Source organism: Tursiops truncatus, chromosome 7 (genome assembly GCF_011762595.2).
Source record: "Tursiops truncatus isolate mTurTru1 chromosome 7, mTurTru1.mat.Y, whole genome shotgun sequence".
Taxonomy (NCBI): Eukaryota; Metazoa; Chordata; class Mammalia; order Artiodactyla; family Delphinidae; genus Tursiops; species Tursiops truncatus.
The window spans coordinates 66,239,697-66,263,843 of NC_047040.1; the positions used below are offsets into that span (position 1 = coordinate 66,239,697).

General features: G+C 36.9%; 1 protein-coding gene across 3 annotated transcripts in view; it reads right to left on the minus strand.

Annotated features, from left to right (window-relative positions):
- Positions 1 to 17,911: 17,911 nt before the first annotated feature.
- SCN2A (sodium voltage-gated channel alpha subunit 2) overlaps positions 17,912 to 24,147 on the minus strand; it is a 94,148-nt gene continuing 87,912 nt past the window's right edge. For all 3 annotated transcript variants that reach the window (XM_073807621.1, XM_073807620.1, XM_004314501.4), the window contains exons 26-27: positions 23,344 to 23,614; positions 17,912 to 21,607 (exon numbers count right to left, since the gene is read on the minus strand). In XM_073807621.1, coding sequence (XP_073663722.1) covers positions 20,412 to 21,607; positions 23,344 to 23,614 — 1,467 coding nt within the window. In that variant the 3' untranslated portion in view covers positions 17,912 to 20,411. The remainder of the gene's footprint in view (positions 21,608 to 23,343; positions 23,615 to 24,147) is intronic.

Below are 24,147 nucleotides of genomic sequence, written 5' to 3' on the forward strand. Positions count from 1 at the left end.
CACAAGTATAAAGTGTCAGGGACCACCATCGTGAATAACAAAAATACCCTTATCACTTGGAAAATTCCAAGGATTTAGAAGCTACTTCCCAGAAACTGAAGACAAAGACCAGCTAAATTCTTCACTATACAACAGGGACCAACCCGTAGGCATTGAAATATAGAGACTTGAACATGCGTGTGTTGCATGAGTAAAGACTTCTGGTCTGTGTGGCTTGACTCCAAGGTATTTTGAAACATAAAAATGAATGCTAAGCTATGGACAGAAGTTTGGGGACATTTTATGAAGCATCTTTGAAAGTAGCCTAAGAATTTTATCTTTTTAATAATAGAAAATCTCTTCCTAATACCGGATATATTTCCATATATTCCATACCTGAATTACTTCTGTTTGGTGAGACTATAGCATCTAAAAAGATTCTAACAGGGAGAATGGCCCTTGACCATGTTTCTGAAGATCTACCTCATACTTATAAACTGTTTCCAATTGGTCCAAGAAAAGTCACTGAGAAACTAGCAGTTTAACAAAACTAACAAGGGCCATCCTGATGCAGTTATTTAGCTGAGTGCCTATTTAGCTTCCTCCCTGGGTTCTCTATCTGCTCTGGTCTCTGTTAGAGAGCTACCCATTTTTTTTCCTGACTCAATTTTTTCTCTAGGATTCCAGATTCCTGGCTCCTCCCTGAAACCTTTTTCTGTGCCTCAACTTAATGGCCCTGCTGACCTGTTAACTTACCTATATGTTACCTCCCAGGATGGCGACACAGCCAGAGGCCTAATTATACATCCCTGTGATCAGTGTGTCCATGCCAGGACAAGGCGCTACCTCTCAGCTCTTTAGCCTTGCACCCCTTTCCTGCGGTGCTTGAATGTTTCTTGGACAAGAGCCCTTCATTCCATTCCAGCTCTCAGCTCTCAGTCATGGGGTGGGATTCCTGCCCTTGCACACTGCTTGGGCAGGCACAGTGCATTGTACAGGATGGGCACACTGATTCTGTCACATTAAATCCACAAGTACTACTTCTGCTGAAGTCATTGACTACTATACTGATTTACCCCTTTCTAAAAAGAACATGGATCCTCAGGACTGTGGTATACAATAAACAAACTAGTATCTGGTCTGGCTTACAAGAGCTTCTCAACATGGTTAAATGCTAGGTGCCAAGTGAGAAATGTAGATAAATGAAAGGAGCCCTGACTTCATAAAGCTGACAGTCAAGTGGGTAGCTTATAACTTTTTTGAATGTAAACACTATCAGTTAATTTTTAAACATATCCCTAATTACCTATGGCTACTTAGTAATTACTCATCTAATAGTATATTAGTATATTGTGTATATTATAAAATATATATAAACCAGAAAATCAGAAGGATAAATTACATAATCTTTTTCTAGACTTGATAATGTCTAATGTTTTTTGGACAACTCTTTATTAGATATGATTTTTTTTATCAGGTAAGATTCATTGCTTTTACCTGATTATATGGCTGAAGGAGAGGTCTAAATCGTAATAGCAGAAGTGTCATTTTCTTGTTATTATATAAATTCCACAGTTCCTTGCAGAGATCTTTTAAAGCTATTTAGGCAAAAAATCCAGAATAATTCTCTCACTTTTACACATTGGCCCCAACCTATGGTAAGTCAGGTCTATATTCTCCAATCCTTTATGTGCACAAGACGGGTTCCTATCCCAAAGGCAACCATCCAAAGTGGCCTGGAATAGAAATCTCTAAGCACAGGTAAGTCATGAGGGGAGCTAGTTTCCTTCTCTGGAATTTAAGCCAGGAAACAGAGAGAGAATCTGCAGGAGAAGACCATGTGGGAACAGAAGCCGAGAAGATACCCAGGAGACCATATTGAGGCAGGGCCATGAGAGCCATGAGTGAAGTGAAGACATGAAGGAGAAGAAGAAGCTACAAATGAGATGCACGAGCTGGGTGGGGGCTGGTGGGAGCAGAGATAAGTCTCCATCATTGCCCAAGAAGGATGTGCTCGGTTAATGAGGTGACCAAATAAATGAACCCTAATGCTGTGTGGATAATTCTACCTCACTTTGTTCAATTTCACTGCATCTCAACCATTCAACTCTTCCCGAGTTTCTGTGGGGTTCTTGCCTTCCTGATTTCCACACATATCCCTTTATCAAACTTATACAGTGTGAGGTAGTCTGAGTTTCTGTTTCTGACCAACAGACAGCACCACCCACTGATCCAGGGCCATTTGTTAATGATTTGATTACTGATTAGTAAAAAGGGAGAGATGGTGGGGGTAGGAGGAGTCTTTTTTGTTTTTTATGAGTTTAAGAGGCATGTTCCAGAACTAAGGCTAGGGGATATACTCAGAACCTTTTTATTCACTTAATTTAGAAAAAATTCATATAAGTGGGGCAAACAGAATGAACATCACACACTGCAAAAGGCTGATATGCTTCCTCGTCTCCCTGACATTCAACTGTGATCAACCTGAATGAAGCCATTCAGGAAATATCCATTCTTGTTGGGAAGATATCATGAAGGTAGGCAAACAAGTGAAAGAACAGATTGGTATGTCCTTTAAAATTCCTATTAGTAATATTCTATTATTAAAAACCCATGCTTGTGGCCAAAACAAAATCATCCAGATGAGTGTAATATAAAAGAAAAGTTTCCAGCCCAACCTCTAGGCCCTATTTCTATTGATACTTGCCAGAAGTGATGAGTAACGGTTTCATGTTTATCCTTCCAGAATATTTCTTTTTGTATATACATTTTTATACAAATAAACTCATTCTAAACGTGTTATTCTTTTTTTTTTTTTTTTTTTGCGGTACACAGGCCTCTCACTGTTGTGGCCTCTCCTGTTGCGGAGCACAGGCTCCGGACGTGCAGGCTCAGCGGCCATGGCCCACGGGCCCAGCTGCTCCGCGACATGTAGGATCTTCCCGGACCGGGGCACGAACCCGTGTTCCCTGCATCAGCATGCGGACTCTCAACCACTGCGCCACAGCAACTATCCATTTCTGTTAATATAAATCTGCCTCATTCTATCAACAGTTGCGTTGTATTATATTAAGTAGTTGTCACATTATTTAACCAGAACTCTACTGACAAGCATTAAGTTATTTTCAGTTCTTTGCTCTTATAACTAATGCAGAAGCGAACATTCTTCTTTTTGTGTCATTGTGTATTTGAGTAAATATATTTAAAGGATAAACACCTACCAATGGATTTGCTGGGTAAAGGAGATATGTTAATTTAAAACGTCATAAATATTGTGAAATTGCCATCCCAAAATGTTATTTCAATTTACAAGAATCTTGTAAAAAAAAATGCCTGTTTTCCCACACCCATGTTAGACGGAATATTATCAAATTTTTTCATCTTTGCCAATATAATGGTTAAAAATGTGCTGTTTTGATTTGCATTTTCAAGCGCTAGTGATGCCAAACATCAGATATTTATTGGTTATTTGAATTTTGTTTTCTGTGAATTCTTTTTTAAAAAAATTAATTCTTTGTCATTTGTGTTGAAAATACTGTTCCACTTTATTATTTTTCCTGTTGATTTCTTTATTGAATGTTATCCTGAATACGCATGTCTTTTAAAAAATATTTATACATGTTCAAGAGAATCAGTCATTTGCTTTGGACTTTGCGGATTTTTGTATACTTGGAAAGTCATTTTCTACTCAAGGATAATAAAAAAAATGACATGTTTTTCTATATTTTTATGTTTTTATTTTAATATTTAAATTTTGGTAAATTTAGAATTTATTTTGTTATAAGGAGGGAGATTGGGATTCATTTCTCTTTCAGATGACTATACAGCTGCCCAACTATATGCATTAAATAATCCATATTTTCCCAACTGATATGAAATATCATCTATCATATCTTAAATCCTATACATATTTAAATCTATTTCTGGATTTGAATGAATATAATTGCATTGATATATCTATTCCTGTGCCAGTACAAGCGATTTAAGTTTCTATAGCTTTGAAAATGCCTTAATATTTGGTAGGAGGTTAATTCTTTTTCTTTCAAGGGCAACTTGAAAATGTGTGTCAAAAATGACAAAGTTAACTACAATCTCTGGCCCAGCAATTTCACTTCTAGAATTTTTAACTAAGAAAATAATAAAATGTATATATAATTTTAAAATGTATGATCCAAATTTCCCCAGGTCTAACCAGAATATAGGACAAGTTGAAACACAGTAAGAGTTATTACTAGGGTGACCAACCCTTCTCCTGGGACTGAGGGATTTCCCAGGACATGGGACTTTCAGTGCTAAAACCAGGAAATTCTCAAGTAAACTAGATGGTTGATCACCTTAGCTACCCAAATATTTCTAGTTTTTGTTCTTCCTGTTCTACATGGTCTCCAGCCTTACAAATATTTCTAGGAGGTCCCAATTTTCACAAATTTGTGTTTTGCATAAATACATATACGTGCTCATATTTACTCCCGCTGGCACTGCCATTGTTCCATGTGGCAGTCCCCAACTGTTGCTGTTCTATTCTGTGCTACTTCATAGTTAGAGTTTCCTGCTTCTCTGTTGGGTATAGTGAACATCACTGTCTCTCTGCTTAGTATAGCATTACCTACCTGGTGATAAGATATCTCTCAAGCTGTAAGTCTCTGGTTTCTCTGACTCTATTGCTGCCACTCTTCGGCCAAGAGCACAGACTCCAAGAGACGGATTGCCAGACTTCTAATCCTGAGACATTAGGAAGGCTACCCAGAGGACATAATGTCAGACCCAGATTGTCTAGGGAACAAATAATTTCCATGTTTCCCATTAGCTAACTGGAAGAGCTCCTCTCACTTGTTCATAGCAGGAAGCCAAGCTTCTCCCCAGGACTGGGTCTACTCTGCCTCTAAGCTGCTGAGTGAACATGGCCTGTAAACCCAGATGATTACCCAGGGGTGACACGATCTCAGACTCTGAAGTTTGGACTCACTGCCAATTTACGTGTATGAATGTGTACCCTGCCACTTTTCACCAGTGAGCTTGGCGTAAGAAATGAATGACAACAGGAGACTTGAATTACTCCTCTGTGTTGAGCTAAAGTGGGACCAGAAGAAAAGTAGTAGAGCGAGACTGAGCAATAAGCATTGGAGGGTTGCTACCCAGGAGGGCAACACAGGAACTGAGGCAGAGAGACTCACGTGGCCACAGCAACACGGCAGGTGGGCGAGGCATGTGCTTCAGTGATATCAGTAATTGTTATCCCAGTGACTAAGTACTAAACACAATGATAACTTCAAACAGAAATGCATACAATTGCTAGTTTTTAACCATTCTCTGTAGCCTATTTGGACTTATATTTTTTAGCAATGAAAAGCAAGAATCAGCAATACATTATCAATCCAATTTTAAACTCTAAAGCAGGTGAGTTTCATCATAGGGCATACTATTAATATGTGTCTCATAAAATATTTTACATTTTGGAGATGTAATGAAGGTATCCAACTGGTTTAAATTTATTTAAAGGACTTAATTATTTTAGAGCACTTTTAGGTTCACAGAAAAATTGAGAGGAAGGGACAGGAATTTCCCATATATCTCCTGCCCCTACACATGCACAGCCTCCCTCATTATCAATGTCCTCCACCAGAGTGGTACATTTGTTACAATTGATTCACCTACATGACACATCATCATCACCCAAGTCCATAGTTTACATTATAGTTCACCCTTGGTGTTTTACGTTCTGTGGGTTTGGACAAATGTAAAATGACATGTGTCTGTCATTAGAGTGAACTCAGAGACTTGAAGCAGAAAAGACTCTCTTCTGCTGGCCTTGAAGAAACAAGCCATCATGGGTCTACTGCTAAAAGAAACTGAATTCTACCAATGACCACATGAGCTTTAAAGAGGACCTCAGGCATCAGGTGAGACCTCAGCCCTGGCCAATACCTTGACTACAGCCTTGTGATGTCCTAAGAAGAGGATCCAGGTAAGCGGTCCCCAAACTCCTGATCCATAGAAACTGGGAGATAATAAACACGTCTGAACCACCATGTTGTGGTTATTACTCAGAAATTGAAAACTAATATGCTATCATAAAAGTATCTGAAAATTGGCTTCCCTGGTGGCGCAGTAGTTGAGAGGCAGCCTGCCGATTCAGGGGACACGGGTTCGTGCCCCGGTCCGGGAAGATCCCACTTGCCGCGGAGCGGCTGGGCCCGTGAGCCATGGCCGCTGAGCCTGCGCGTACGGAGCCTGTGCTCTGCAACGGGAGAGGCCACAACAGTGAGAGGCCCGCGTACCGCAAAAAAAAAAAAAAAAAAAAAAAAAAAAAAATATATATATATATATATATATATGTATGTATATCTGAAAGTTATTTGGTGGAGATGACAAATAGATATTCCATTTGTTGGTTTTAGAATGACTGAATTGAAACACCTTAGGAAAATCTATATATGATTTATATATTGATTATAGAGTAGATTCTGGTATATTTCCAGATGTTGCTAAAGGCCTATGATTAAGCTTATGTTTCTGGATTTTTTTTTTTTTAGCCAGGCCCCTATTGAGTCTTGTCCCAAACTGTCTATACTGATATGCCTGCTTCTTGTTTCATAGAGGACTTAGTATCATTCTGATTTTGTTCAGAGCATGGTCTTTATAGTGTTTATCAGCTGATTTCCAAGGAAGTCTTTGCTTCCTGTTAGTATGCCTTGGAAAAGGCTGACTGCCCACTTTATAAATTAACCCAACAATGGCTGTACAATACTATAATTGTATGGTACTAATCAGAGCCCTTTGGATCAGATTTACTTTGTGGACTCGTTTTCTTGGGCTAATTTTTCCCTGCTGCAATTGGAAGTTGTTGTGTATGGTGGCAGGAAGACTTTCGTTTTGTAGGAAGAGTAACTGACTGTGTGGTTTTGGAGCTGAAAATAAATATTCCACACATGTGGATACATGACATTTCCTGTGTTACTTTGTTAAAAGCCCTAGCCACAGTAGCTCAGGGAGATTATGGTCTAATTATTTTATTCCTGATATGACTTCCACAAATGTAGCTTTATTAATTTTAATACATGACGAAGTATTTCATGAATCAGAGAAAGAAGTTAAGACATGAGCTGAGTTGGATAACTAAATGTTACTGTGCTCATGAAAATATGGATAAACACTTTCAAGACTCTCTCAAGTACTTACAGTAATAATGAAGAAGTATTTGAAACTTTGTATTTATAAGAATGCTTGGACACTTTGTTCATTAAGTTTTATATGAGTCTCTGAAATGCTTTCCATTAACCTTTTCTTTAGTTTCATAATTTATTCATGTTGGTTTAATTTTTGAACTAAGAGGTCTTCTATATGCAAGGAAAGAAATATTTTCTTAATACACGTTTCACAAACTTTTTTTCTTGAAGACGTATATTCAAATGCAAATTCATAGTTTTTCCAGGAATGTTTCCTAGAAAAAATTGGCTACTTTTTCTTTTAACACCTAAAATAGAAGGAAAATAAGCAGAAAATGTTTTTGCAAGGCTAACTCCTTCTACTCCATCAAAAACTAGTCATGCTTCTCAATGGAAGCAGCGTCCTCTAGTGGATAGAGTTTCAATAATGCAAACTTTTTTAAAAAACAAATTTTCTTTCAGGTGAAATTCACATAATATAACCATTTTACAGTGTATGATTCAGTGGTATTTCGTGTACTCACAATGTTGTGCAACCACCAGCTCTTGCTAGTTTCAAAACTTTTTAATCTCTCCATAAATAACTCATAACCATTGAGTAATCACTCCCTATTCTGCCCTCCCATCCCCTTGTAAGCTCTATTATGCTTTCTGTCTCTATGGATTTGCTTATTTTGAATATATCACATAAAGGGAAACATACAATATGCGAACTTTTGTGTCTGGTTTCTTTCGTTTAGCATATTGTTTTCGAGGTTTATATCAGTACTTCATTCCTTTTTATTGTAGAATAATATTTCATTGTATGTATATACCACAGTTCGTTTACCTGTTCATTCAATGATGAAATTTGGATTGTTTCCACGTTTTTTCCGTTATGAGTAATCCTGTTAAAAACATTTGTGTACAAGTTTCTGTGTGAATATATATTTCCATTTCTTGTGGCTAAATACCTTGGAGTGGAATTGTTGGGTCATATGGTAAGTCCATGTTTAACTTTTTGAGGAACCACAAAAAGAAAAAAAAAAAAGGGGCCAACAAAGACACATCAGAATATGGTTTCCTAAAATATTGGCATGTTTTGCAAGAGAATGCTTGCTAGTGGGGAAAATAATGGCAATAGTTATAGCTACTTATATTTCCCTCTAATAATGCCAATCTTTTATAGAAAGCCTTTCTAGAATTGAGCATGTGGTTATAATCCCTCTTACCCCATGAAGACTGAGTTCAATGATATGCTATAAGAGTTATCAATTAAAATATATATGATTATTTATGTATACCAAGATGTTTGAGTTATCTCCTGTTGCATTTTGTCTTCTAAATAAGTTTTTCTCCTTTTCTTGAATCCTTTCTATCTGAAAAACATGACATTTTCTTGTTTCAAATAACAGGAATTCATATATCAATTACAACAATTTGGAGGGGAAAAAACATTGCTCCTCTCCAAATTTGATATTTATAAATTTATAGTAATGTTGAGTTTTTGCATATTAAGACTCAAAGTTCAGAGAATTGAATACAGTATAGGCTCTAGAATGGGAAGAATAGTTTATTATATAAGGGAAGTTCTTGTCTCACAGGAAAGGGAAAACATTTCCTGTTACTGGTCAGTGGAGCAAAAGAAGAGAAAAAATTAAGAGAAGGGGATTAGATATGAGTGACCTGATTCTCTTTCCCACCTCATAGTTGAAACTAATATTGGAGGTGGTGGTGGTAGACCATTACCATTCAAAGATAGATTTAAGTGACTCTCAAGCAGAGGGCATATTCTGCACTTTTCAGGACATAGCCTAAGACATTTGAAAGATGTTTAGAGATGACCCCATTTGGCAAATCCTGGGAGCAATGTGGTGCTGTCCTGTAGGTACAGGAAGAATCAAGAGGGTGGTTACAATGTCACATGGTCTGCTCCTAACAGGTACGAGGACCCAGAATTTCATTGGAGCTCTGGCATGGGAGAGGTAGAAAGCGAAGTATGAAAGAGCCAAAAGCACAGTGGATCAGAGATATCTGGAGGCACTATGTGGAAAAGAGGGAATTTGAATCAAGAAACTGCAGTGTCTCTGTTCATGTGAAATCCATCTGCGGCCAGCAAATGATTCCTGTTCATAGCAAAGCAAATCAGTGTTGTCAGATAGAGATCATAGATCTCTGTAAGTCAGTCCTCACTTGATCCTGCTGTTTGGGTTCTTATGGATTTTCTCATTAATTAAGGAGTTAAATGAAATCTTGGACTTTTAAAAAATTTGTATGAGAGACATGGTTTTAGGTGTTTTGGGGGGAAATCATCATTTTACAGAAAATAATGTCACCCTCAAAATACTAAAATAGAAAAAGAAATATCACCTTAGAAATCTATATCTAGTGAAAATATCCTTCAAAATTGAAAATAAAAAAGAAACACTTTTTGGCAAATTAAACTTCAGAGACTCAATAAGAGTGGACCCACAGTAAAGAAAATACTAAAGGGAGGTTTTTTTCAGGCAGAAGACAAATGATTCATAAGTAAGGAAATTCAAGAAGGAATAAAAAGCATTAATATTATGGGAAATCTAAGGGAGTATTGGCTGTAACAATAATGCCTTTCAGAGTTTAAATATAGGTTGTGTTCCTGTCTTGCTACTTGTTTGGCCTGGGGCATCCAGCACTGGAGCTTCCTGGCCATTGAGTGGAGCTGGGTCTTAATGTTGAGACAGATATCTCTGGGAGAGCTCTCACCAGTTGATATTATGTGGGGCCAGGAGGTCTCTGGTGGTCCAACGTTCTGAACTCGGCTCTCCCACCTCAGAGGCTCACGCCTGACACTAAGCTGGAGCATCAAGATCCTGTCAGCCACACAGCTCAGAAGAAAAGGGAGAAAAAAAAGAAAGAAAAATAAATAAATAAAATAAAAGTATAAAAAAATTATTAAAATAACAATTTAAAAAGTAATAATAATAATAAAAAAGAGAGCAACAAAACCAATAAATAAATCTACCAATGATAACAAGCGCTAAAAACTATACTAAGATAAACATAAAAATCAGATACAAGTCAGTTGCAGACAGCAAACCCCAAGTCTACTGTTGCTCCCAAAGTCAACTGCCTCAATTTTGGGTTGATTCGTTGTCTATTCAGGTATTCCACAGATTCAGGGTACATTAAGTTGATTTTGGGGATACAATCCAGGGCTCCTGAGGCTGCTGGGAGATATTTCCCTTTCTCTTCTTTGTTCGCACAGCTCTTGGGGTTCAGCTTTGGATTTGGCCCCGCCTCTGCATGTAGGTTGCTTCTGTTCCTGCCCAGACAGGATGGGGTTAAAGCAGCGGCTGATTAGGGGGCTCTGGCTCACTCAGGCCAGGGGAAAGGAGGGGTATGGTAGTTATAATTGGAATGCGAGGCAAGCCTGTGGCAGCAGAGGCTGGTGTGACGTTGCAACAGCCTGAGGCATGCCGTGTGTTCTCCCGGGGAAGTTGTCCCTGGATCACGGGACCCTGGCAGTGGCGTGTTGCACAGGCTTCCAGGGTGGGTGTATGGATAGAGACCTGTGCTTGCACCCAGGCTTCTTGGCTGCTGCAGCAGCATTAGCGTCTCATGCCTGTCTCTGGTGTCCAGGCTGACAGCCTTGGCTCGTGCCTGTCTCTGGAGCTCATTTAGACGGTGATCTGAATCCCCTCTCCTCGCGCACCAGGAAACAATGGTCTCTTGCCTCTTAAGCAGGCGCAGACTTTTTTCCGGACTCCCTCCCGGCTAGCTGTGGTGCACTAGCCCCCTTCAGGCTGCCAACCCCAGTCCTCTCCCTGGGATCCGACCTCCGAAGCCCGATCCTCAGCTCCCAGCCCCCGCCCGCCCCGGCGGGTGAGCTGACAAGCCTCTCGGGCTGGTGAGTGCCGGTCGGCACAGATCCTCAGTGTGGGAATCTCTCTACTTTGCCCTCTGCACCCCTGTTGCTGTGCTCTCTTCCGAGGCTCCAAAGATTCCAACCCCCACCTAGCCCATGTCTCTGGCCGCGAAGGGGCTTCCTAGTGTGTGGAAATTTTTCCTCCCTCACAGCTCTCTCCCAGAGGTGCAGGTCCCGTCCCTATTCTTTTGTCTCTATGTTTTCTTTTTTCTTTTGCCCTACCCAGGTACGTGGGGAGTTTCTTGCCTTTTGGGAGGTCTGAGGTCTTCTGCCAGCGTTCAGTAGGTGTTCTGTAGGAGTTGTTCCACATGTAGATGTATTTTTGATGTTCTTGTGGGGAGGAAGGTGATCTCCACTTCTTACTCCTCTGCCATCTTGAAGGTACCCCCCTAATTTATTTTAGAATTTAATAAGTCACAGAAGCATGTGGCAGTTGGTGGGGTAGCTAAAAACAATATAATAACAAAATGTATAAAATAAAAAAAAATACCAATAATGAATCCAAAAGAAGTCATCAATTTAAATCCAAATGTATTGTGTGTGTGTGTGTGTGTGTGTGTGTGTGAAAGATTGTTAGATGAAGATTGTCAGACTGGATACAAAATAAAACATCCATATTCAATATTGAATATGAAGTTACAGAAACATTAAAGGTAAAACAATGAAAAAAGATATACCATGCAACCGCCATCTAAGTGAAAGCCACTGTAGATATAGTAATATCAGACAAAGTGAATTTAGGGCAATTACTAGAGATTATTACTAGCAATTATTATGACTATTATTACTAGAAATTAAGGAGCCTATTTCATAATGATAAAAGGGTCTATCTACTACAAAAATGTAGCAATTATAAATTTTAGGTGCTAATAAATATCAAATAACCAAATAAAAATCAAAAAATATACAGCAGAAGTTAACAGGACTTAACAGTGAAACAAACAAATTCATAAACACATTGGGAGATTTTTACATACCCTTTTGGTAAATGATTGAAGAAACAGACAGAAGAAATCAATAAAGATGTATTCTGAATGAGAAGGCCAATAAACTTGATCTTTTAAACATATAAAACACTGCATCTAATAAATAAATAATGCATTTCATTTTCAACTACACATGAAACTTATGTTACATTTGATAGATGCTGAGCTGAAAAGCAATTCCTCTCAAATGTTAAATGGTTAAAATTATTCAGGGTATATTATCTGAATAAACAGAAATTAAATTGGAAGTCAAAACAAATATATCTAGATATTCCTGAAGTATTGGAAATTTAGCAGTACTCTTCTAAACTTCCAATAAGATAAGATGAAATCACAATAGAACTTGAAAATATTTTTAACTGAATGGTAACAAAATAAAATATAACAAAATTTGTAGATGTTATTAAAGTCATGCTTAGAGAGAAATACATAGCCTAAATGCATTTACTAAAAAAAAAATAAAGGCTACAAATCAGTTTCAATAATTTAGAAAATAATGGAAAATAAAAATCATAGAAATAGAAGAAAGTAAGTTATAAATATAAATGCAAAAAAAAAACCCCAATGAAATAAAAAGGATATACAGTAGAAAAGATGTCAAAAGCCAAAAGTTGGTTCTTTGAAAGATTGAATAATAAAAAGAAAAAAGTCACAAAATACCAATATCAAGAATCAAAAAAGGGTCATTAATACAGATTCTACAGATTTGTAGAAGATAACAAAGTTATAAACAACTTTATGTGAATAAATTTGAAATTTCATTTGAAATGGACAAATCCTTGAAAAATTTGTTAGAGAAACTGAAACAAGAAACAGCAAATCTGAATGGTTCTCTATTAAAGAAAAAAACTAAAAACTTGTACACAAAACCAACTCAGCCCCAGAAGCCTTCACTAGTAAATTATCCAAACAGTTAAGGGAAAATTAATACCAATCTTAATCTCTACCAGAGAACAAAAAGGTGAAAACCTTTTTCATCTTGTTTTAAGAGGTTAGCATAACTTTAAAATCAAAATCTAACCAGCACATTAAAAGAAAGAAAAATTACAAGCCAAACTCTTTCACAAAAATAGATGTAAGAATATGAAACAAAATATGAAAAAAAGAAACACAGCAATATATGAAATTGATAATGAAAGTGACCAAACTGAATTCAATTCCAGGAAAATAATTAGATCTAACATTCTAAAATCAATGAATGTTATTTACTGCAATATAAAAATAAGGAGAAAAACAGTATGAATACCTAAATATAATACAATAAAAATTTAATAAAATTCAGTATTATAAGTGGTTTTAAAACTTCTTAGAAAATTAGGAACTGAAGGGATCCTCTTTAAGATGATAAAGGATAGCTATTTTAAAAACCTACACCAAACAGCATACTTAATAGTGAATTATTAAAATCTTCCCCATACTCAGATCAAAAGTAAACAAGCTAACCATTATCATCATACCTCTTAAATGTTATAATGGATGTCTAGTCAGTCCAGTAAGGAAAGAAAATGAAAATGATGGTAGAAGAATTGAAAAGAGCAGAAATCAATGGAACAGAAAACTGAAAAACTGTAGAGAAAATCAGTAAACCAAAAGTTAGTATTTTTGAATACATTAATAAAATTGAGGAAATCCCTAGATAAGCTAATCAAGAAAAAGAGATAAATTACAAATTTTCAATATCAGAAATGAAAAAAGGGATATGACTAGAGAGGCCACAGACATTACAAGAATAAAAAGAGAGTGATTTGAATAATTTATGCATAAATGCAATAACTTAGATGAGGAAATTCTTAGAAAAATGCAACTTATCAAAAGGAAAAAAAAAAAGGAAAAAAATCTCAGTAGCCCCATATCTGTTAAAGAAATTAATATCTTTAAGTTAAAATTTTGCACAAGGAAGATTCAAGTTACAGATGGCTTTACTAGTGAATTCTATCAATATTTAAGTGAGAAATAATTCCACTCTTACAGAAATTCTTTCAGGAATGAATGAACACTTCCTAACTTGTTTTATGAAGACAGCATTATCCTGATACAAAAAATCTGACAAATTATCCAGAAAAAGCACTAAAAATAAGAGAGAGACATTAAGAGACATGGGAGAAAGATTTAGAAATTTCAACATGTAATCCTCAAAAGTTCCAGATGGAGAGAATAGAAAAGTATGGGATGAGAAAATATTTCTAATGCTAAAAGCTAAGAGTTTTCCTGAAATTATCTTAATTAAAGATACTAATAAATATCTTCAAATTATATTAGCATAAATTCTAAGTCAGATTAATAAAAGTAATTTTATAATGATGCAAAAAATTAAAAACATCAAAAATAATTATAATATAAGCTAATGTATTAAAAATGTGGCTGAATAGTCATTTTCAGGAAAAGAAAAACTGAGTTAGTTTGCTATCTACAAACTTTGCTAACAGAATTCCTCATCTATTTCAAGAAGGAAATAGAACACAAAACGAAGAAGTAAGCAAAAGAAGCAAATTTAAAGAAAGAAATGAATTAACATCTAAATAAGTCTAAATAAGCACTGCCGGGCTTCCCTGGTGGCGCAGTGGTTGAGAATCTGCCTGCTAATGCAGGGGACACGGGTTCGAGCCCTGGTCTGGGAGGATCCCACATGCCGCGGAGCAACTAGGCCCGTGAGCCACAACTACTGAGCCTGCGCGTCTGGAGCATGTGCTCCGCAACAAGAGAGACCGCGATAGTGAGAGGCCCGCGCACCGCGATGAAGAGTGGCCCCCGCTTGCCACAACTAGAGAAAGCCCTCGCACAGAAACGAAGACCCCACACAGCAAAAATAAATAAATTAATTAATAAACTCCTACCCCCAACATCTAAAAAAAAAAAAAAAAAGCACTGCCTACATAAATCCACAATAATAATACTGTTTAATTCATTGGGTGCCAGACAAGGTAGAATTAAAATAGTAGACAAAAATAACACAAGAAGTGAGCAATGATATGAAATCAGTCTTGGAACTTCATTGCTCCAGATAAGGGTGCAACTATTGATTATATTTCACTAATTAAGTGTACATGTTAAAATTTAAAAGTAATCACTTATAAAAAGAAATAAGGAAGAAGGAAGGAAGGAAGATAATGTGCATCTTCACAATAGTAGAGATGGGGGGAAAATGATGATAACAAAATTAATGCAAAAGAGGACAAAGCAAAGAAGGAAGAAACAAAGAAAAAAGCTTGAAAAATAGAAAGCACAAAATAGTGATAAAAATAAAATAAAATACATCTGTACCTAAAATAAATGTAAGTAGATTAAGATAGGCTATTAATAGAAAATATCAAATTGGGTTTTATAAAATAAAAGCTAGGTATATTCTTTTAAAAATATGTACTAAAAAGATAAAAACACAGACACCTTTAAAAAAAAAGAGATGGGAAAATGAGATCTCTGTAAAATATTAGCAAAAAACTGGCAAGGTACCCTTATTACTATCAGCTTAAATAAGTACAGATGTATCTGATTTCACTGCTCATTCTACTGCTTGGAGCAATCAATCACTCCTCATTGCCAACAGAATAAATTCCAGACTCTTTAGCATAACTTTCAAGCTTCTTCACCTTTGGCTACAACCCTCCTTTGGACAGTTAAGTTCATGTTTGATCTCTCAGCTCCTATCATAAAGCTGATATGTAGTAGACACTCAAATATTTATTTAGTTCAGATGAAATAAAAAAACTCACGAGGGACTTCCCTGGTGGCGCAGTGGTTAAGAATCCGCCTGCCAATGCAGGGGACACGGGCTTGAGCCCTGGTCCGGGAAGATCCAACATGCCGCGGAGCACTAATCCCATGCGCCACAACTACTGAAGCCCGTGTGCCTAGGTCCCGTGCTCCACAACAAGAGAAGCCACCACAATGAGAAGCCCGTGCACTGCAACGAAGACTAGCCCCCACTCACCGCAACTAGAGAAAGCCCACGTGCAGCAATGAAGACCCAACGCAGCCAAAAATAAATAAATAAATAAAACTCACGATTCATGCAAACATAACATTTACTTGCATAATGTCCTCTTCAACTTTTTCGTAGGTGTTTTTTCTTTTAAAAAAAGAGAGGAGAATCACATTTATATTGTGGATCTGACATATTGACAACCAAGCAAAATTTCTTTCACCCACACCTCTTCCTTCCCTCTTCCCCCACTATTGCTGTACATATTAACAACAAAAGACTTTTTTTTCAGAGGATAATTCATGAAGCACCCCCTCCTATTTCTTATACTCCCTTCCTTTCCTCGACTTTCCCATTTTTCTTCCCTCGTCTTCCTTCTCCTCTCCCTTTTCATCCTCTCCCTTCTTTTTTTCACTCCTCCCTTCTCTTTGTACATTGATCTGTATTATACCAGAGCTTAGGAAAACAAGTGATGATGAGGAGTGCCCAAGATAAGAATGGAAGCCTTTCCTGTTTAGATGTGACTTGACAATGACAAATCGAATGAATGTTTTATATAAGCTGCCTCCCATTGTCCAGATTTAATGGTTCTTACCCAACAGGGCATCTGGAGGACTATTTCTATGAATCCATACTGTTTCTTAAACCACCCCCATATGCACTAGGGATAGTTGGGGTGCCATTTTGTATGTGTGTGTATGTATAATTTGAAGATCTCTAAACTATTCTGATAGAATTCCCTTTCCACCAACTACAGTCCTAGAAAAGAACCCCTGATACAAATGGGTCAATGTCACACTTCAAGATAAACACCTCTTGGGACTTCCCTGGTGGCGCAGTGGGTAAGACTCCACACTCCCAATGCAGGGGGCCTGGGTTTGATCCCTGGTCAGGGAACTAGATCCCACATGCGTGCCACAACTAAAAGTTTGCATGCCACAACTAAGGGACCCGAGAGCTACCACTAAAGAGCCCTGGAGCTGCAACTAAGGAGCCCGCCTGCTACAACTAAGACCTGGCACAACCAAATAAATAAATAAATATTTTTTTAAAAAAAAGCTTAAAAAAAAAGATAAACACCTCTCTCCTACTGTATAGCACAGGGAACAATATTCAATATCCTGTGATAAACCATGATGAAAAAGATATGAAAAAGAATATATATGTATAACTGAGTCACTTTGCTGTATGGCAAAAATTAAACACAAGATTGTAAATCAACTATACTTCAACAAAATTTAAAAAAAAGATAAACACCTCTCTCACTGCAAGATAAACACCCCCAAAGCCATCATATCGGCAACTTGTATATGATGACTTATACAATGAAGTGCTGAAGGGAACAGGTGCATTTTCTGCAGAACATTTTTTCATATTGAGCAAGGATACCCTAACTCATTGGTCCTCGACCCTAAGTATAAATCAAAATCAATGGGGAGCCTTAAAAAAATTAGATGCTTAAGTTTCATCCCCAGAGATATGAATTCAATTGGTCTGCTTTTGGTTCAAACATTGGCATTTATTAAAGCTTCTCAGGTATTTCTAATAGGTAATCAGAACTCAAAAACATTTCAAACTTCTCATAATTAAATGGAAAAACCAAATCTGTGTCATTTGGGGAATTTTGTTTATATATTATAAAGAGTGAGATCTAAGCTCACTTGGAATTTTTGCTTCCAAAATTATAGAAATGAATATGAAGATATTATATGAACTTTTTCTAGTGCAGCAGATTATTAGGGGCCTAAGTGTACAGATCTGTTGTCTACAGACTATAATAAGCAAGAGATTTGGTGAACAGAAAAGAAAAAATGAGAATACCCTTAATGAAAAATACTGAGAGCCCAAGGAAGTGATGGAAAAGTATATAGAAAGTACATCAAGAATACATAGGGAAGGAACCAAAATGGAAAAGAGAATAACAAAACAAAACAAAGCAGTAGGTAGACGGGAAGGAGAAAGGATGCACAACTTAAAATGCTAGTCAATCTTTTATTAATTTTTGTAATTTTCCACTACTCTATCCAATACCATATCTAGGTTTTGGGCCAATATTAAAACTAGATATCCAGTACACTCTTCTTAATTAATTTCCATTAAACGAAAAAATTTAAAGATGAATTATTATATTCAATGTGTATTTTTACATTTTTTCTGACAGATCATTTTACATGATAGAAATTTACCTTTAAATGGCATTTCAAAGATAGAAACAATGACAGAACAATTAAATACAAAAACAAAAGCAAAAACTTTATTCTTTTGGCTTGATTGTAATGTGGTTTACCGTTCTTTATGGTAATAGCATTTTCCTGCATGCATTTCACCAACATACTACAAGTCAATAGCCTTAGTGTAAAGAATCTACATTTAATGTTGCTTGTGAAAGAAACACAAAGTGTTTTGCTGTAACTGGTAATATAATTTCACTTATATAATTTTTGTTGAAAAGAAAAGCTTGGACCTCATATCATATCTGATAAAGTTCTAATGCCATATGGGTCAGTAAGAATAAGATCTACCTGTGTGAACAAACACTTGAAAAGACTGATGATTTACTGAATAAAAAGACTAGGTGGAAACATCTGATTCAAGCGATGCCAAGAATAACAACTGATCGTTCCTTAAGCCTCTTTTGATAATAAGGCATCACTATTTGAAAGCAAATAAATGCTGGACTCAGTCTGAGATTTGTTTCACACTGAAATGTGTGCAAAGTTTACTGTACTAATAAAAAAAAGCAGGAACCTACACTGCATGTTAGTCTTTGTTTCTTATTTTGTGAAGTGCTTTAATTTAAAAGTGCTAGGAACAGAAACTAACAGTAGTGACTGTGACATCAACCTGAAGATACTTTTAATTTCTCATTTTATGTACAAAAAGCTGAAAAATAAAATAAAATGAACTTTGTACAGTATTTATATTTTCTTAGAAAACTCTAACCATATATTTTCAACAGAATTAAGCAGCTTGCAACATGTTTGTACATCGGACTTTTTACCGTAGAGTATTCAATTAAGATTGGAAGGATAAAAACCAAGAAGCTCTTTATTGTTTGCTGCAACCTATTGCTTAATGACACGAAGAATGAGGTCTTGATAGAGCAATTTGCTTCACTTTACCACTGACATATATGGCTTCCCATATTAGACTTCTGAACAGTGGAAGGAATAAGATGCAGCAGCAGAGGCAAGATAAACATGCAGCAGTGACAGCTTCAAACTATAATGGAACCAATTACATCATATTACCTGTTGAAAGCTTGCAAACTATACTTACTGTGGTACATATTTGATGCAATAAATACTGTGCTTAAGTCATCATTTTTGTTTGCTCAAACATGCACCACTGGGTAAAATTACTATTTACAAAGCAGACTTTTATTTTTTAAATTGACATGTACTATGTCAACCTTACCAAGAGCAGAAGATGGCTAAACAATACTGCAGGAAAAAGCAGAATCAACTTTATAAAGTGATGGGAGGGGATGCTTTTTGGTCAATTCAGGTTTTAGAAAGGACTGATAGGATATTTTTTATTTTATGCCAAAGGACACTTATCAAAAATGTTAAAGTCATGCTGCCAGGACTCTGAATGACTATGTAATGGGGTGTGTGTGTGTGTGTGTGTGTGTGTGTGTGTGTGTGTGGTGTGTGTATACATATATATGTATATACACGCACATATACATATATACATATATACAGGTACATGTAATGGATTATGAAAAAATAAAACAACTTTTTAATGCTTGTGAATTCTATGAAACATTTACAGGCACAGTAAAATTTTTCTGGATGAGACACCTTAAAAACATGAATAGCTATTTAAGCACCTCAAAAATCTGAAAACATCCTGACACAAGAAGTAAACTCTTTCCTTTTGTGATGTGATTTCTTTTCATGTGAGAATGAGAAGTGCAGCATGCCTTCATTTAAAATATATCCAGTTATACAGTAGAGAAACATAGAATTTCTTACCTTTACTCCCTCTCCCCAAACATAAACCCATTTACAAAAATAGTCACATATAATAGTAAACAACCTGTGAATTAAAAAGAAAGTGATAAATTCACAGCATACATTTCATAAAAATATGGCAGGTGTGGCAGTTAGAACATAAACAGTGGTGACAATTACTGTTATCAAGTGTCACGTGTTGAATTTACATAAAAATTTAACTTCCCTCCCCCCTTTAAATTGGTTCCTAGAGTCTGAGTAGCCATTACTCTCTGCTCTTCAGCAGTGTCAGCTGGTTGTGAACACAGAAACCTCCTGTCGATGTTGTTTCTCTGGTTTGTTGAGTCTCAGTTTGCTGACCAGAGGCCCCTGTCTTGTTATAGGCACTGACCTTAAGTATACAGTTGTAAAAACAGTCAGTTTGGCATTGACCTCCTGTGGGAGTCCTGTTGACACAAACACATCACCATCACAGGCTGTAAACAATTGATCACAAAATGGAATATTTTTTGTTTCTTTTTACTTTTTACTTTCCCTGATATCTTTCCCTTTGTCTTCCTTTTCTGATTTGTCTTTTTCAAATTTTTCTTTTTCTGGTTTGGTCACACTGTCATAGGAAGGTGGAGACGTGGTAGAAGGTGTCACATCGGTTTTCTCTGGAGTTGAATTCTCATTTAGTTTATCAGTGAGGATGTCTTCTTTGATGGGTGTTCCATCACCTTCTTTACCTTTGTCCTTCTTATATATACATGAAACTTTTTTAACTTTTTGCTTCAAGAGGTAGCGTCTATAAGCCCTCTGGATAACAATAGCAGACACCTCCTCTTGTTTGCGTTTCAAAGTGGTTGTAATGGGCTCATAGGAGACTTTGGAGGGGTTGGATGCCATGAATCTCTCTTCCATCTGTATTCGAAGGGCATCCATCTCTCCACTCTCACCCAAAACACGCTTTGTGAAGGCAAATAAAATGTCGAGGCAGTGGATCCTGTCCCCACTGACCATGGGCAGATCCATGGCAATGAGCTGGACTTTGTTTGGTTTTGCTATGAGAAGAGGAGGATCCAGGGCAGCCGCAAAATCAGAGAGCTTGGAGAACTCTATGAACTGGGTGGCATCAGGATCAAACTTCTCCCAAACCTCATAGAACATCTCAAAGTCATCCTCACTCAGGGGCTCTGCACTTTCTTCAGTAGCAACACTGAAGTTCTCCAGGATGACAGCGATGTACATGTTCACCACGACCAGAAATGATATGATGATGTAACTGACAAAAAAGAAGATCCCCACAGATGGGTTCCCACAATCTCCCTTAACTGAGCTGCCAGGGTGATCTTTTTCAGGGTCACAGTCTGGAGGTCCACTATTAAGAATAGGTGCTAGCAATCCATCCCAGCCAGCAGAGGTGGTAATCTGGAACAGGCAGATCATGCTGTTGCCAAAGGTCTCGAAGTTGAACATGTCATCAATTCCAACCTCCCTCTTAACATAGGCGAAGTTGGACATCCCAAAGATGGCGTAGATGAACATGACCAGGAAGAGCAGGAGGCCGATGTTAAACAACGCAGGAAGGGACATCATCAAAGCAAAGAGCAGCGTGCGAATCCCCTTGGCCCCTTTGATCAGACGCAGGATTCGGCCAATCCTGGCAAGACGGATCACTCGGAACAGGGTAGGGGACACAAAATATTTCTCTATCAGCTCGGCCAGAAACATACCTATGGAAAGCCAAGATAAAACAAAAATAAGGTTATACTTAATGGCAGCAAATGAAAATTTACATTTCTAAGGTAAGCACTAACTAGTTTTACAAAATGTGGACATGAGAATTAGGTATACACATACACACATTTACATACACACAATCTGTAATATTTGTTTAGCAAAATGAAACTGGTATGTTTAGTGTTATAACATTAACACCTTTATACTAACTGAAGGTACTAATGGTCATTTTTTCTGGTTCAAGAAAAGCATCCATAAAGGACACAATGTATATGGCGGCCAAGCACAGAAATTTATGTTTCTTTTTTTTTTTTTTTTTTTTTTTGCGGTACGCGGGCCTCTCACTGTTGTGGCCTCTCCCGTTGCGGAGCACAGGCTCCGGACGCGCAGGCTCAGCGGCCATGGCTCACGGGCCTAGCCGCTCCGCGGCATGTGGGATCTTCCCGGACTGGGGCACGAACCCGTGTCCCCTGCATCGGCAGGCGGACTCTCAACCACTGCGCCACCAGGGAAGCCCAAGAAATTTATGTTTCTTAAATACTAGTTCTAGTGTTTGCATAAGATTTAATGGATAAAGCATATGATTTTTGGATCAGGAATATGAGAGTTCTTATTCTTCTGAGATGGTTTTGATCCATCTTATTTGGGAGGCGGCAGCACAACGTACTGGAGACAATCCAGGCTTTCAAGACAGACATATTTGGGACTGAATCCTGGCAATGATTTTATGCATTGCTAAGTGATGATAATAGCTACTTTTGTTGTCGTTGTTAGGCTTAACATTTACTAAGTCTTTTCTTTGTGCTAGGCACAGTGCTAAGTGCATTTACTTTCATAATCTCATTTAATCTTCATAACACCACTTCACAAAAATGTTCCTTGGAAAACTAAGGATTGGAAAGGTGAGGTACTTGCCATAGGTCACAGAGCTGGTAAGTAGTGAAAATAGGGAAGCGCTTGGTCAGGTCTGTATGACCCAGGAGTCTCATCCCTTAATCACTGTATTATCCTGCATATCACAGTCGTCAGGATCAAATGGAATGCTACCTTGTCTTTCTATTTAACCAGCAGAAGTGTATAAATAGTGGAATACTATTTGTCTCTCTATGTATATGTTCTCTTTCCTCAAACAAGCAGAACCTTACTTCTAGCACCTGATTTAATGTCCTACACACAAACACTTAATATGTATTGATGAAATGAATTTGCTTTGAATTTTTGAACAAAATATGTACTTGTGAAAAAGAATATTACACACCATAGAAAACTATCTGAACCCAAAGATAACATGAAGCTTGTATGAGTGTGAATATATATAAACACACAACATGATATTCCAATTATCAAGGACAATTATTTATGGACTATTTGACTACTTGTAAGGATTTATATGTGTACGTGTGTGTGAATTGTTTATTCAAAACAATACTTGTCTATACTACAGGAGTATGACTGAGGACAGGAGTATTATGCTAAAGTTGCAGTTATTTTCTTCTGAAATGAGACAAGATGATAAATGAAACCTGCAGAATATAAATTCCTTTTTTTATACATCATTTCATTCACAGCATGCAATTAGAGAAATGACAAGCTGAAAATGGACTAATAATTAGACTTTTATTTGAAATTTCGGGGTGAATGAGTAAGATTAGCGAAAAAAACTTTAAAGCTTTAAAACACAAATTTTCACTACTAAATTCCTTAACTGAGTAAAAGCAGCTCTTCTTACCTACAATGGAGAGAATGACCACCACAAAATCAAAAATATTCCATCCAATGGTGAAATAGTAATAACGAAGAGAGATTAGTTTCAGCACACATTCTCCAGTGAACAGAACAATAAACACCAGATTAATCCAGTACAGAATGTTTGTCATTTCTTGACTCTGGTCATCAGTTTCTACCATCATGGTGACCATGTTGAGGCAGATGAGGATCATGATGCTGATATCAAAGACTTGTTTGGTTACAAAATCAAAGACCATCCCTTGAAATTTGTTCTGAAACAAAGAGTATGTAAAGTTCACTTAGAAACTGAAAAAAAAAAAATCAAGTTCAACTTATCTGATTTTAATATAGCAATATGAAAATGTAGCTTTTATTAAAAAACACTACGTTTGTTTTACACTTGGAAGAAAATGTGTATATTGGAATATCCAGCTCTTTCCAAATGTATTTGTTTTATTTATACTGTTCATGATACCAGATTTTATAAACTGATTTTATGTTAAGAACCACCTGTTAAGTTCTCAGTGCCCAGAACATCACCATGTGTACAATGGACAGTTAGTAAATATTTGCCACTATAATGAGTCTTTGTTATTGCCTGTGTTGGGGGTGAGCATCAAAATTAACTTTGAAGAACTAATGAATAAGTACTTCTCTTGCTTTTCCTGTCATTTCCCCCCCTAGCTTCTCCCTTTATATACCCCCCAACCCCCGGCAAAGCCAAAGCGTCTTAAATTCTACCTTAATTCTACCTCAAGGTTCAGTTGAGAAGATGTTTCTAGAATTATAGTTCAAGAAAAAGGAC